At 35.4% G+C, this 14,447-nt stretch overlaps 1 protein-coding gene across 1 annotated transcript in view; it reads left to right on the top strand.

The window, feature by feature from the left end:
• RYR2 (ryanodine receptor 2) overlaps nt 1-14,447 on the top strand; it is a 340,802-nt gene that overhangs the window by 133,930 nt on the left and 192,425 nt on the right. Inside the window, exons 8-10 of the mRNA XM_042817920.1 lie at nt 510-588; nt 1,741-1,853; nt 13,980-14,079. Of these exons, the coding sequence (XP_042673854.1) occupies nt 510-588; nt 1,741-1,853; nt 13,980-14,079 (292 nt within the window). The remainder of the gene's footprint in view (nt 1-509; nt 589-1,740; nt 1,854-13,979; nt 14,080-14,447) is intronic.

Genomic DNA, 14,447 nt, shown 5'->3' on the forward strand with positions numbered 1-14,447 from the left:
TTTCATACTTACATACATAGTTGAGTTCTCTGCTCATCATTTATGCTAAATTGACAGTTTTCCATTGCTTTTCCCTTGGATGTTACGTATTACATAAGCTGCGATTGAATCAGAAGCTAGCTGACAGTCTATTGGAAATAGAGTGGGAAAAGAAATTCCTACATGCATGTATTTTGCCTTACTTTTTAGTTCCCTGAAGAATTATACAGGTTCAGAACTGGTTATATATGGATGAGTCTTCATGGAACTGAACTTAGGCGTAACCAGCTCCTATTTCCACTCTCGGTATTCCTATCTCAGTGGAAAGATAACCCGGGTAAAGTCTGAGAGCTTATTTTGGAACATACACTTTGATCAAGTCTCCTTGAGAGCCTTTCAGATTTGCAAGCATTTATTTATGTTCTTGACAATAACTAGTTGGGATAATTTAAGAATTGCTGTTGTGTTAACAGATTTTTATCAGACACAAGTGCAGGCACAACGAATGATGTGTGCTTTTTTTCTGTTAGTATCTGTGCTGCCTCTCAACATCTCGATCTTCAATGGATAAGCTGGCATTTGATGTAGGATTGCAAGAGGACACCACAGGTAAACAATAATTTTTTAAACTATATAATGAGAAATACTTTCAATCTAAAAATCAGAATAGAGACCTATACAAACATATAGGGAGCATAAAAATTAAGACTATTTTAAGAACTAAAGAAGCAGAAGTTAATATTCTTCTCTTTAACACATTCAGTATCTACATTTTCTAGTAGATTTTGTAACTTATTTTCTATGAAATAGAAGCATGTCTATTGATATTTAAGTTTGAATTTATAACAGAGAATATAAGTAAAGGAAAATTTTCAAGTTGTTGTGACTGTAGGAGCCTTCTGCTGAGTTTTTTTTTTTTAACTTGAGTTATTTTTAGTGAAGATTCTATTAATGTTTAAGAACTTTCAGCATTATTTCAGAAACTTTTCAGATTTATTTGTATTTTTGAGAGCAATAGAGCTGCTAATGCTGCCATCATTTTGGTGGAGATGCTTAATTAGAAATTAGGAAGTTTGCTCACTTTTTAAAGCATTGCTGTTGCTAAGATTAATAACAATAAAAACAATTAAGTGAATCCAAAATGAAATAGCTTCTAAGAAGTGCACTTCTCTTGCAAGAAGTGTATCTGAAGACAAGGTTTATAATGAAAACAAAATTTGTGACTTCAAAATATTCTAGGGAATTACCAAGCGTCAGTAAAAATGGACGAGCATAATTAACTTTGGACTTTAATTTTAAACATTTAGTTTTTTTTTTTTTTTTTTTTTTTTTTTTTTTTTTTTTTTTTTTTTTTTTTTTTTTTTTTTTTTCTTCTCCTCATAATTGTCATAATTCTTGCCGAAATATCTTCGAAATATTTTTCCCGGAACATGGGACACCAAGAAAGTGACAGGGAAATTCTGTAGCAAGGGTAGCCTGGACTGGGTTGCAAAGAAAGCACAGAGAACCTCCTTCTCGCCCAACTCCGCAGTGTCTGTTCCAGAGGTCTTGTTGTCTGCATGGTGGTATTTTTTACCTTTGAGTTTCAGGCAGATTGGTGGTACAGGAATGATGCTAATTATTGAAAACACATGGACATTTGTTTTATACAGCTGAAAACTGGGTCAAAACGTTTGGTCTGAGGTAATTGTAAATGTAATAGCAATACCCTTGCACTTTCTTCCCAATTTCTTTCTCTCTTGTTACTCAACAATGATACAGGTGAGGCATGCTGGTGGACTATTCATCCTGCTTCTAAGCAGCGATCAGAAGGAGAAAAAGTGCGTGTTGGAGATGACCTTATTTTAGTCAGTGTCTCTTCTGAAAGATACTTGGTAAGTAGTGTAAGAATCTGGATGGTGCCTCCTCTATAGAAGAACAGTTAATAAAGGTATTGCACTAAAATTTTATTTACATTTTAATCTCCACAAAAATATAGTATGGTTTTTAAACTGGCTTTTGATGTTGTTAAAAAAAATGCACTGAATATCTGCAGTGAAACATTAATATGTAAATTCTTTGATTTGTTTTTGTTTAAGTAATGGATAGAAGTTGAAATTTTTTTTCTATTGAAGGAAAGAAGAAAACTTAAAAGAATCTTCTGAGTTTACATAATTGAGATATCAAGTCCCTATTAAAGTTCTGAAGTTCACAGCACTTTCATATGAATTAAAACTCTATACTAAATTTACGAAATGTTTGAAATGGTTTTGAAGAGGTCTGAAGAGGCTCCTAGGATTATGAATATAATGCCATTGAGATACCATAATTAAAATACTTAAATTGTTACTTGAATGAATACTTAATTAAATATAATGAAAGTATTTTAAAACTTTGAGTTAGCTGCCTTTTATCATTGATTTTAATAACTTTCTTCCTTATCAAAGTATCTCTTTGGCACTTTAAGACAATTTATTGTTTTGTATTTTTAGGATTGTAAGCACTTGAGCTATTCTATCTTAAAACAAAACAAAAAAACCCAACAACAAAAAACAAACCAACAAACCCCAATAACAACTATGAAAAAGATCTAAAAGTAAGAATGTCAGTCTGCTGGAAGTTTATGTAAAAATCAGCCGCAGAGATTTGGTAAACATAGTTACAAATGAAAAAGGAACTTTTAAGAGGGCTCATTTTTTTAGCACTGTCAAGACGACTGTTACTGTTTACTCTGTCTGTAACATTCGTATTTGTTCTATAGTCTTTACTTCATTTTTATGTTATGAAGTATTTCATAGTTGCTATGGTATTTAGAAAAAGAAGTGAAGAATTTAATGAAGTGTAAAGTAATGTGTTTTTTGTCTTTTTGATAAAATTAATCATGTTCTCCCTTTTTCTGAGAAAGCATAGAAAACTGAGGATAAAATTATAATATAACTTCAACTCCTAAATAAATCATAGTAACTTATGTAGTGAGTTATCTTTGTAAGTGGAAATTGTGACAACTTTCTGTTCATCTTTATATTTTAAAAATATTTTTAATCACTTTTAGGGTAATTATAATTAGATTCAGTGGAAAAGCAATTTACTCTGGACAAAACTAATGAGAAAGTTAATTTCTGAAAAAGTTTTATTGAAGGATACTGAATGATTTTGAAATATCTCAAATTGCTGAATTCACTTCCTGGAGTTAAACTTTGCTCCAAATCACTTCCCTATGTAGAGATATGCCTGAATTTATACTTTCTAGCCTTTAATTAATAAACCAGCTCAGCATTATCATGTCATTAGTTAGAGTATGGGTTGTAGCTGTTACTGCTCAAGGCTGTCACATGTTCATTTATCCATAGAGACCTGATGCTGGTGATGTTTGTTGACTGCAGAGACAGGTTTTCTTCAATACATGAATTTTCACAACTACCATGGTGTTAATATACTGCATCTTCTATGCAAAATATCAACATACTCAAATTATTTTCACTGTAGGGAGAAACTATCTAAATCCATTTTCTTCATATTTTAATCTGTGTATTGTAGTTTTAAAAAGATGCAGAGCTAAATTTTAATGAATAATTATTAAAAAAATTTCAATTATTCAGTTTTGATTTAGTAGTAAGGAGGGACTGAACAAAATTAAATTTGCTTTTCTGCTCACTCCCTCGTTTTTATAAATACATGCGTTTCCAAACTAAATTAAGAGCTGATGAACTATAAACCTTTGCTATCATCAGAATATTTGTGTTTTTACTACCTACTTAGTAATTATATTAGCAGTAGACAATTCTGAAGTATCCAGTTTCCAGTGAGTGAATACTTTTCATGGAAGTTGTCTCTTAAGCTATTAGGCTTAATCATTGGGCTGCAGCTTTACAGATCTCAAGTTTAGAAATTGTGAGCTCAAAGATATTGACTGAATGGCATGTCGTGGTTTCTTCCAGAGCTCACATCGTCTTCGTAGTCAGTTTTATTTTTAAATTTTGTTTTCTTTTGTTTTATTATTTCCCCAGCTACATTAGATTGCTCCAGTGCTATTTCGTAAAAATCTTGCTTAACCAGTGTAACTTTATTGGAACACTTGAAAATGAGTAACGGTATTTTTGGCACATACTTTAGAAAAATGTAACCCCTTCCAATAAAGTCACATTTAATCTTTCCCAGAATTGTAAAGATAACACATTGGCATTAAATATATACATCAAGTTCTTATTTTCTACAATGTAAAGTTGAAATATCGTAATAATGAATGGAACCTAAAAGTAGTCTCTTACGAAGTAAGCACAGTATTTTCATTTCTTCAAATGAAATGTGGTGGAGTTGAATAGCTCCTATTTTCTGTGACACTTAAAGGAATGTAGTAACAAATACCTTTTACATTTGCTAAGGCTGTGGATGGATGAAGTTGTTTTTATAAATCCAAGTTGACATTGAGACCAAGACCTGATTGAATCCAATTAAGGAATATATATATATATATTTTTTCTGATGGTGAGGAGATCCTCAGATAGATCTTCTGATAGAGTGTGAAGTTTGGCAGGTTTCTGAGGGTAAGGTTTATATATGTTGTGTACTTAGTTGAAAGCTGAGGAAAAGTCTTATATCAAACTTTCTATGTCATAGTGTTGCTAGGAATGCAGTTGTAATATCACCATTTTATATTACAATTATTCCTCTCTGTTTCTAAGCAGTTAGCTACCTCCTGAATTAAAACAAGCTAGTAAACAATCTTGAGGGAAAGACTTGCATGTCATAACAACAGATGAATAGAATTTGTTCACAGGCCATGACAATTGCCTTTTTCAAAATGTAGCCAGAATGTAGTTTCATTTGTATAACGTAGAGTGAGCAGGAGGAATACATAATCCCAAATAGTAAAGAGCAAAGAGATGATTTGCGATCAATAGTGCTACCATTGAAATTTAAGCCAAGTTCTTTTATTTCATTTCTTGAGAAAGTGCAGGCCCAGGAACTGGTGTAATATTTCCAGCAGGTTTTCCTTTCTTGGATATATTAGCATGCAATGCTGCACTGAGTTTTGTCTGTGCCTATTTGTAATTACACATCACGGTAGCTTTCAAAATTACTGATTTTGATTAGTTTAGAAATTAATTTTATTTTCAGTCAAATTTGTAAAATCTCTGGAAAACAATAGTTCAGGTCTTTTAAACATTCAAGAAAAGTTCCTTAGATTTGAAATTCAAATATGAAGTGCATGATAAAAATGAAAATTAGTAGCAATAAGGTCAGTGATATTCAGGCTGAGAAGTCAGGAAAGCAGGAAACAGAATTAATCTTTGAATTCACAGTGCAGAGGTTTCCAAAGGACGCGGAAATTCCTACACTGGAGTATATGTGTAGTTGGTGTCCTGACTAATGCTGATCTGCAGCTACACTATGCAAATGTGCATTATATGAAAAGGCTTTGATGTTTATCATTCTTTAACTTAAATGATTTTATTTTAAAACATTGTAAAATAATGTCTTATTTCCTTTGAAGTGAAACCTTTTCATCAAGTATATTTCTTCAGTCAAGTGATGACACTGATTACATTGTTCTCATTCAATAATAATATTTTCTAAATAGAAACATATTACTTGAAAGGCGGACTTGATACCAGTCACCTGTTTATGAACAATGGGGAAGCTTCCTGCGTGCTGGAAAGGCACTCCTTCATCATTCACTTGTAGGGATATATTGTTCATTTCAGCTCTTAGTTTTAAATTCTTTAATCTATTATCAGAGATTCTGGACAGGTCCATCTAACTAATAAATATCTGAACCATTTATCGATGCAACGGGACTAGTTAACACAGCAATTTGTGATTCCTCCCCACTTGCCCAAGTAATTTCTTTTTTTTTTTTTTTTTTCCCTGTTGAGTATGAAGCACAGTAGGTGGACTTTGTTTTGTTATTTGTGAGAGGACAATTCCATTCAATTTATAGTTATAAACAGGAAAATAGGGATTTTTAAAACTCATTTGAATTGGCATAAGCAAACCTGAAATGAGGGGAATACAGGCAACATGAAGCTGCTTTGTTATGCTGATCACAATGCAGTTCCCACAAAGTCTTCATAGCATTTGAAATGTTACTGTGGAGGCTGGTAGATCTTCCCCATTATTAAGGCTGTCAAGCTGTTCTGCCTTATAAAATGCTACTGCCAAGTGCTGATAATCATGCGCTCAAAATGTCAAAATTCACTGAATAAAAACAGTAGCATCTATTTCTTCTTCTTATCTTATTATTATTATTATTTTTTTTTCCAAACTAATTTGAGATTTTTTATTTTTCGGTTCATCCAGAAGTGGTCAGAAGACACTAAGGCTTGAAGACTGGCATGAAAAATATGATTCACCTCATTAAGAAAATTCATCAAATTTTCTTGAAAGTTTTGAGCATCTCATGCTTTACAACCAAACTATAAAATTAGAAAAGGTCATCTTGATATAGCACATGTGTTTTTTGATGACTAGGAAGGAAAAAAAAAAAAAAGAAAACCACCTCCCACGGCACCTAAATATAAGAAAAAAATGTTCTGAAATACTGCAGTTTCTTCTTTTAGTAGGTAAAGGTCTAGTGATTTTTTTCCTGTTCTGCACCAGCTAGACTTCTCATCTCCTATGTGATGAAGTGTTGAAACTCCCTCTACAGTGAATAATTAAATGCACCTCTACCATGTTGAAACCAGCTGTTCCTTGCGTCAGTTGGGAAGGTGTGGATGAGGTTAGACACTGTATTGACATCTGAGAACGGTGCATCATGTGCTGCCAGGGATCTGCTGCCTGTAGAGAAGTGTGGAAAACGTAACTATGAAAAAGTAGAAAGTTCAAAATCCAGGTGATCTAGTTGAGACAGGAACCTGAGTCTGAAGTGGTAAAGAGGGAAACTGAGAGGAACTTGATGACTAGTTGAAGGGATCTTAGAATCATGGAATGCCTTATGTTGAAAGAGAATTTGAAGTCATCTGCTTCCAAGTTCCTGCTATGGTAGAGTTTCCAACCGCTAGATCATGCTACTCAGGGCCCCATCCAACCTGGCCTTGAAAGCCTCCAAAGATGGGGCATCCATAGCTTCCCTGGGCAACCTGTTGCAGTGCCTCACCACTCTGAGTAAGACAGTGGACTGGGATTTGGAATGAAGAGTGGCATGAGAGATGTTCAAAGAAGGAGTGGTGTGGCTGAGAAGTCCCCATCTGCTGCACAGAGATGCAGACAGGAACGTCTGGGGCTGAGAGATGAGAAAAAAATTGAGAAGGAGGAATTGTGGTGAGTTTCTGATGCATGGGAAGAAAGAGGCTGAGCAAGAAAAATGCCAGAAGGCTAGGCTGTAACTTGGTTGAGAAGCTGGTTTAGCTAGGTGAGATATACACAGTATTGGGATAGTGCTGACAGCCTACTCCACCTGGTGATTTTCTTAGTTTAGGTGATATGTGCCTAAAAAGTTGTTTTAAAAGTTTATTCTCTACATCTCATTCATGTGGGTGTTAGTGTAATGCCACCTACTATAACTGTGGTGGTTTCTTTTTACTCTAAAAAAAAAAAAAAAAAAAGTTGGAAAATGATATACAAAGTACAGCATAAAAATAATTTTCTTACACTTTCAAAAAATTGTAGGTGTTAGAAAATGTAAAAATACCCAGGACTAATATGTGTTATGAAATCACTCAAATGTACAGTCACAGTAGCTTTGTATAGAATACTATCTCACTGCTGATAATAGAAGTTTAAAGGCTGTGTCAGTCCTTGGTAGCAGAGAAGTTATAGACTTTGAAGATTAAATATCAAGCTGAGAATTGAAGTTGGAAATGAGCATTATGATGCTTAACTGATTGTTTTCCTGGAGGGTTAGATTCTCTGTCAGACTTTGCTTTGGAATTTGCTGAGCAGATAGTCTTTTATAGCAGTCTTGTTTTCAAATGGAACTGAGTCTGTTTTATCTTACCAGCTGGATTCCTGAGTCATGGCTCTGAGGTCTTGCTCTTCTGCCTGAGGTTGAGGTGCCAGAGTTTCTCAGTCGCAATGTCTGTCAGAGATGAGAATGAAAACTGTGCCTTAAGCATTAGGGCTGCATAGAATGCAATTCATGGTGGGAATAAACTGTTTTTGCAGTCTCAAATTGGGGTACTCTAGGTTAATGAAACTTTCTTAGTGTAAGCTATGTGTATCTGCTCCTCATTGGGAAATGGTGCTATCATGCTACTCTTTTGAGGTTTTGAGAAAATGATTTCATTAGTATTTGTTTTGTTTTTGAAGTGCTGTAATTTATTGTAGCAAGAGAAATGCCTGTGAGGAAATTAATAATTCTCTAGACTTTAAAAAATTGACTATGCTGAGTAAAGTGTGAGGCTACAGACTGAAGATTGAGGAGGAAACAAAAGCTAAACATCTATTCATCAAATGAGTCCCTTTATCCTGTATTCCTCATTAATTCTGTGAGACAGCAGTTCCTTGGAAAAAATCGCGTGGGATCATGTCATTCTGTTTCTATAGACTAATTTGATATTTCCTAACTTTTGATGTTTGTTTCTGCAAAATTAATAATATTTAGTTAATGAAAGCACTTGTCTCTAATCATAATACATGATAATAATTTGGAATGGTAGTAGCAGATGTACCTTAGTGGTCAACGACTCAATGTCTGGATGGAGATCTACAACAAGTGGTGTCTGAGAGATCAGTACTGGGACCAGTGGACTTCAGCATTTCCTCAGTGACATCACTGGTGGGATCAAGTGCATTCTCAGCAAGTTTGTGAATGACAACAACATGTGTGGTGTGTTCAATAAATCTGGAGGACAGGTTACCATCCAGAGAGATGTAGACAAGCTTGAGCAGCGGGTCTGGGTGAAGACCCATGTGAGGTTCACCTGGATTGTGACAGCCCCAACTATCAATACAAGCTGGACGATTGAGCACAACTGTAATGAAATGGTCATAGAATCATGGGGGTACGGGTGGATGGCAAGTTGGCCATGAGCCAACAGTGTGCCCTTGCAACCCAGAAAACCAACTGTATTCTGGACTGAATCAAAAGAGGCATGGTCAGCTGGTTGAGAGAGGTCATCATTCAGGCTGAACATTAGGAAGTATTACTTTTCAGAAAGGGTGATCAGGCACTGGAATGGACTGCCAAGGGAGGTGGTGGAGTCACCGACCCTGGGGGTGTTCAAGGAAAGACTGGATGTTGTGTTGAGGGACGGACATGGTTTAGTAGGAGCTATTGGGAACAGGTGAACGGTTGGACTGGGTGATCTTTTAGGTCTTTTCCAACCTTGGTGATTCTATGATTCTATGATCGTGTCCCTGTGCTGTGCACTGGTGAGACCTCACATGGTCTGCACCTGGGTGTGAAGTCCTGCATCTGGGTGTGAAGTCCTCAGTACAGGAGAGATGTGAACCTGTTGGATAGTGTCCAGATAGGGGCCTCGAAAATGATCCAAGAGGCGGAACACCTCTTCTCTAGGACAGGCTGAGAGAGCTGAGGGAAATCAACATTTTACATGAGTAGATACTGATAGGACAAGGAGGAATGGTTTGAAACTAAAGAAGGGGGACTTAGATGTCAGGAGAAAGTATTTTGCTGAGAGAGTGGTGAGGTGCTGGAACAGGTTGCCCAGAGAGGTTGTGGATGCACCATCCCTGGAGGTGTTTAAAGCCAGGTTGGATGGGGCCCTGGACAATTTGATCTAGTACTTGATCTAATGGCTTGGAATCTAATGGGTTGGGATCTAATGGGTTGGAACTTGGTGATCTTTGGGATCCTTTCAAACCCATGGCAGTCTATCGTTCTGTGAGTCTATTGTTTTAGTGGTTACAGCTCATAAGGTGAGCTAATATAAAGAAGGAAAATGCAGATGCCCCTATCTGTTTTCTCTGGAGTCTTTCTGCTTTCCTGCCATGCATCTGAATTTGCCTGCTGCCAGTCATGTGTTATTGCATTAGAGAATATGTGGTGCTTGATTTGTAATGGAAGTTTCTGTGCATCTGTGGGCTTCAGTTACTACTCTCCCAGTGCTGACATGATCTTTATGCTGTGTGGGGAAGCTGAAAAGGGTTGGTAGAGTGCTGGCTATTGTCCCCTTATCAGTTGAAAAGTTCTCCTTGTTTGCAGATTTACCATCCGGCTGTTAAAGACATTTCAGAGTAAGGCAAAGAAAACAGGATATTTTTAGAACTTTAAATTGATATGGAATTTCCTGGGCTTTTCCTGCTTTAGGACAAAATCTGAATTTTCAGATTTCTTTTCTACAGTGTAACTTCGTTTATATTTCCTTAAGCTGTTTAAATCTATAAATAGATGTTTCAGCACATACAAATGTCTTGCCACTTTGAAACATAAACACTAAAAAGTAATGACAAAAATTTTGGACTGGTACAGTTTCACACTTCTGTTTCTTTTTAATAACTCTTCCTTGTGACTGGATAATTTTATTTATTTTGACAGCATCAGTATTACACTCGGAGTTACTTACAAAATATTTTTTCATTGTTGAGTTGGGTTATAAATTTTAACATAAATGATAATTAGAAAGAGAATGTGTTTCAGATTCTAGAGAGTGCATCATTGTAATTTTTGGTTTTTGCTGAAGCTTGCCTCTTTTTATTCGTTGTTTGAAGATTTTTTTTTGTCCTTTTCTAATAAAAAAGGGAATTAAATTATTGTTCTCTATTAGTTTTTTTTTTGTTTTTTTTTTTTTAATGTTATAGAGACAGTGATGTGCTTTTTTGTCTTCTTTGCCAAGATATAAATATCTCTGAGGTAGATATCTCTCTCTGTTGCTTTGCTTGCTCTCAGGTTGTCTAAAAAAAGAAGAGAGACCTGTGCTATGCTTTCCCTCACTGTGATGTATGCATTCTTGTTTATGTACCTATTATGGGAATGTATCCATTCAGAACTTGTAACTTCCCAGATGCTCTTGAATTTCTGAGAAAAGGTGCTTATAATGGTGCAAAACTGAAATCTGTCCTGATCTCTGCAATCACTTCAAGACTCAGAGAAAGGAAGAACAGCAAGGGCTGTCAAAATCTGAGTACAGAGAAGAAATAGATTGAACTTCATCCTTTTCCTGGCTACACACTGAAAATAAAGCTGAAGTCATAATAATGTAATGTGCAGATAGAAAAAAAAATACTGCCAGATGACATGATACCAACACACGTTAGCCAAGAGAAATGCTGAAGAAAAGATTGGCTGTCTTTGTTTTCCACTTCACACATGTTTTGGAGATCAAAAATATTTTTTTTTTCTGGCATAAAGAGTATGTAAGTTGAAATAATTTGTATTTCCAAAGTACAGCCTGCATCTTTTCTCCATGGCATCTGTGTATTCCTTTCGTGCATACTAATAGCAAAATTGAAAATGCATCATCTTGTTATTTGCAGATGTAGATGCAGTTACACTGTTGCAATCATTGCTGAAGGGTTCTTATGGAAATTACTTCGCTTCCTTAGCTCTTCAGTGAGCTTGAATTTGCTGTGCTCTTCTAGAAGACTTGGGAACAGAGATATAATGTGTTACTTTTCTATAGAGCAACGTAGAGTTCGTAACATGACAGCCAGTTCAGTTTGGAAACCTGTAATATTCTGGGAGATTTTAGTCTTTGAGTTTAAATGTGAAAAACTGCACTTAGGCTGTAGTGTGTATACTTGTGTTCATAAAGTATTGTAATTTATTTCTGAAATATTATTGGAAACCTGTGGCAGGTTAAATATTATTTTTGGAGATTATTTTCACGCTGCCAGGGAAGACAAATTTAGCTTTTTGGCTAAGCTTGGACACGTGCGGAGAGAATAATTTTGGAGAGAGAGGATGCTGGAGAACCTGCCTCTAACAGTGAAAGCTAGCAGGATTAGAATAGACATCAGGACTCCCACATCCCAAATATTTCTGCACGGAAAATATTGTTACTTCATATCTGAAAGACATGTACCAGAAGTGGTCCTCATAGATGACAGCAAGCTGCTGCAAGATATGGAGGCTGCTCAAGATCATGTGGAGTGTCATGTCTGCATCATGAATGTTGCATTACACAATTTTTTTTTTTTTTTGACAGATTTATTTTGTTGAAAGTAGCAAACAAAGCAGATAAGTTCCAAATAAATTACATAATGAATTAATTGGGCAGCAGATTATTTTCCTACAATGCTGGGATCCTAAAATATAGCCATGAAAATCTAGGTAATGACAAAGAGGTTGGCGTCTTTTTTTCTTGTTCCTTTTTTTTTTTTTTTTTTTACTTCTCTATGCAAGTGACCCAATTGACTTCTTGATTATACATTGACAAATTGCTTCCTCTAGAGGGTCAAGGCTTCATTTCATAGTTTGCTGTGGATGGTGTTCAGGGAACAAATTTAGAACTTCATAGTCAAAGGAATCTTGTTATGTCTTCATTTGCATATTGAGGGATTCAGCAACCAATCTAGGGATGTGAGGGAAAGAAAAGAACTGCTGTGGTGGTCATGTGTTAAGAAATGTATTCCAAACATAGAAAAAATATAATTCTTCACTTAAGACATCTGTGTTATAATCAGAGCTGTAATTGGAGGGAAAATAATTGATAAAAATAAATGGTACTGTCATGAGAAATGTCGGAGATGAATTTTTGTTTAATGTTCTATCTAAAACATTTAGCGTTAATTTAGTTGATACCAGTGTGTGTGAAAATAAGTTTGTTAACAGTACAAAACACCTAGTTACAATAACTGCTCTGTTGATGGCAGATCTAAGAGACATGGAGGTTATCCTCTGCTAACCCGGAATGATATGTTCTTCAAAAAAAGTAACTTCCATCTTGGTCGTGATGCTTGGATTCTGTGATGTGATCTTAGTTAGATAAAATCTAACAATAAAAGAGCAGGAATGAGACTGGAGGTGTCCTGTGGACTGTAGTTTCTCGGCATATTCTGCCATTGATTAAGTTGTGTAATTGCGGAAGGGTGAAAGTGGTCATTTGCTCTTTAAACATCCTTTATTGCATGTGTTGAGTGACACAGGTGTAGTAGAAAAAAAGTGAATTTGTGAGTTCTGTTACTTTGTATGTTCATGAATGTAACAGGTATAGAATGAATAAGCTGTTGTGCTATCTCATACACCTGCATGCAGTCAGAAGGTACGCAGCCAAAACGGACTCTACACGTGTTGTTGGGAATCTACTTCTTTCTGACCTCCACTGCCATGTTAGTCTTCTATGTTATTAACTATTCTACCCCAAACGTGTTAATATTGGTCACAACATACAGAAACAGAGACAAATACTATTGTCCTTACGGTATATCAGTAGAATGATGAAGGGCAAAGGCTTTGCATAGGTGTGATGTATAATATGCTAATATGCCTTGAGCTTAGGATTTCTGAGACAATAATGCCATTACAGGAGATGAAAATCACGCAAACGCTAAAAACAAACAAAGTTCTTAGAATTCACAGAAAAAGAAATGCACCGATTGAATTCTTAGGCAGTAAGCAAATCTTTCAGGGAAAAGTATTTTCAGATTAACTTGTATCATAAAATACTTCTGTAGGAATTTATTTTGGAAACTCCCTCATGTGCCTTGTAAAGTTCATTATTTTATGTCTTTGATCTAATGACTTGAGGAAGCCAGCAGCCAAAAAATCTTTAAGTGCTGAGTTACACCCAAAATACAGATTAATGTCACCTTATAGTATTCAGACTTTGTGAAAAATCCTATTATGTACAAAAGGAAGAGCACTGGTGTAAGATTCCTGCAGCATTTAATAATTGGTTCTTCAGAGTGTTTGCAGTTGTCTAAGATCCAAAAAGCATTGACCATTCTGCGTAATCTGTGTCTGTTTTTTTTTTTTTTTTTTGAGGCAAATATACTGTACTAGTTTTCAAGCTTTATTTCCAATGTCTCCTGAACACAGTTCTGTCTTTCTGACTGATTTATAATCAGGAAAAATGTGTGTATGATATAAAAAAAAAAAGTGTTTAACACCATTACTCTAATTACAATGAGATTTGTAATTAAACCCTCAGTAAAAGTCTCTCCTTTCCTGTTTTTAGCATCTCTCCTATGGCAATGGTAGCTTACACGTTGATGCAGCTTTCCAACAAACTCTTTGGAGTGTAGCACCAATCAGTTCAGGAAGTGAATTTGCCCAAGGTAAGATTTACTCTAATTGTTGAAAGACTGATGGTAAATGAAGAACCTGAGGAATCAATTTTTTTCTGCCGAGTGTGACTGAAACATAAGAATGAGGTTTCTCTTATGTTTATTAATTAAACTGAGTATTTAAATACAAATATTCTAAAAACAGAGGGAGAATGATGCTGAAAAGCATACTGGTGGCTTTCTACATCATTATTTCTAAATACTGAAGAGCTAATTCAAATCTAACTTTACTAAAAATAAAATTATATTCACACAGGTTTTTGGAAGATTTGTTTTGGTCCTGATTTCAAGAGGAGAGGAGTGGAAGCAGGATATAAAATCCTAGGAACTGAGTGGGAATGGTTTTGTGAGGAGCATAT

This window comes from Centrocercus urophasianus, unplaced genomic scaffold (assembly GCF_019232065.1).
Source record: "Centrocercus urophasianus isolate 14NV4802_14NV808 unplaced genomic scaffold, USGS_Curo_1.0 seq_10, whole genome shotgun sequence".
NCBI lineage: Eukaryota > Metazoa > Chordata > Aves > Galliformes > Phasianidae > Centrocercus > Centrocercus urophasianus.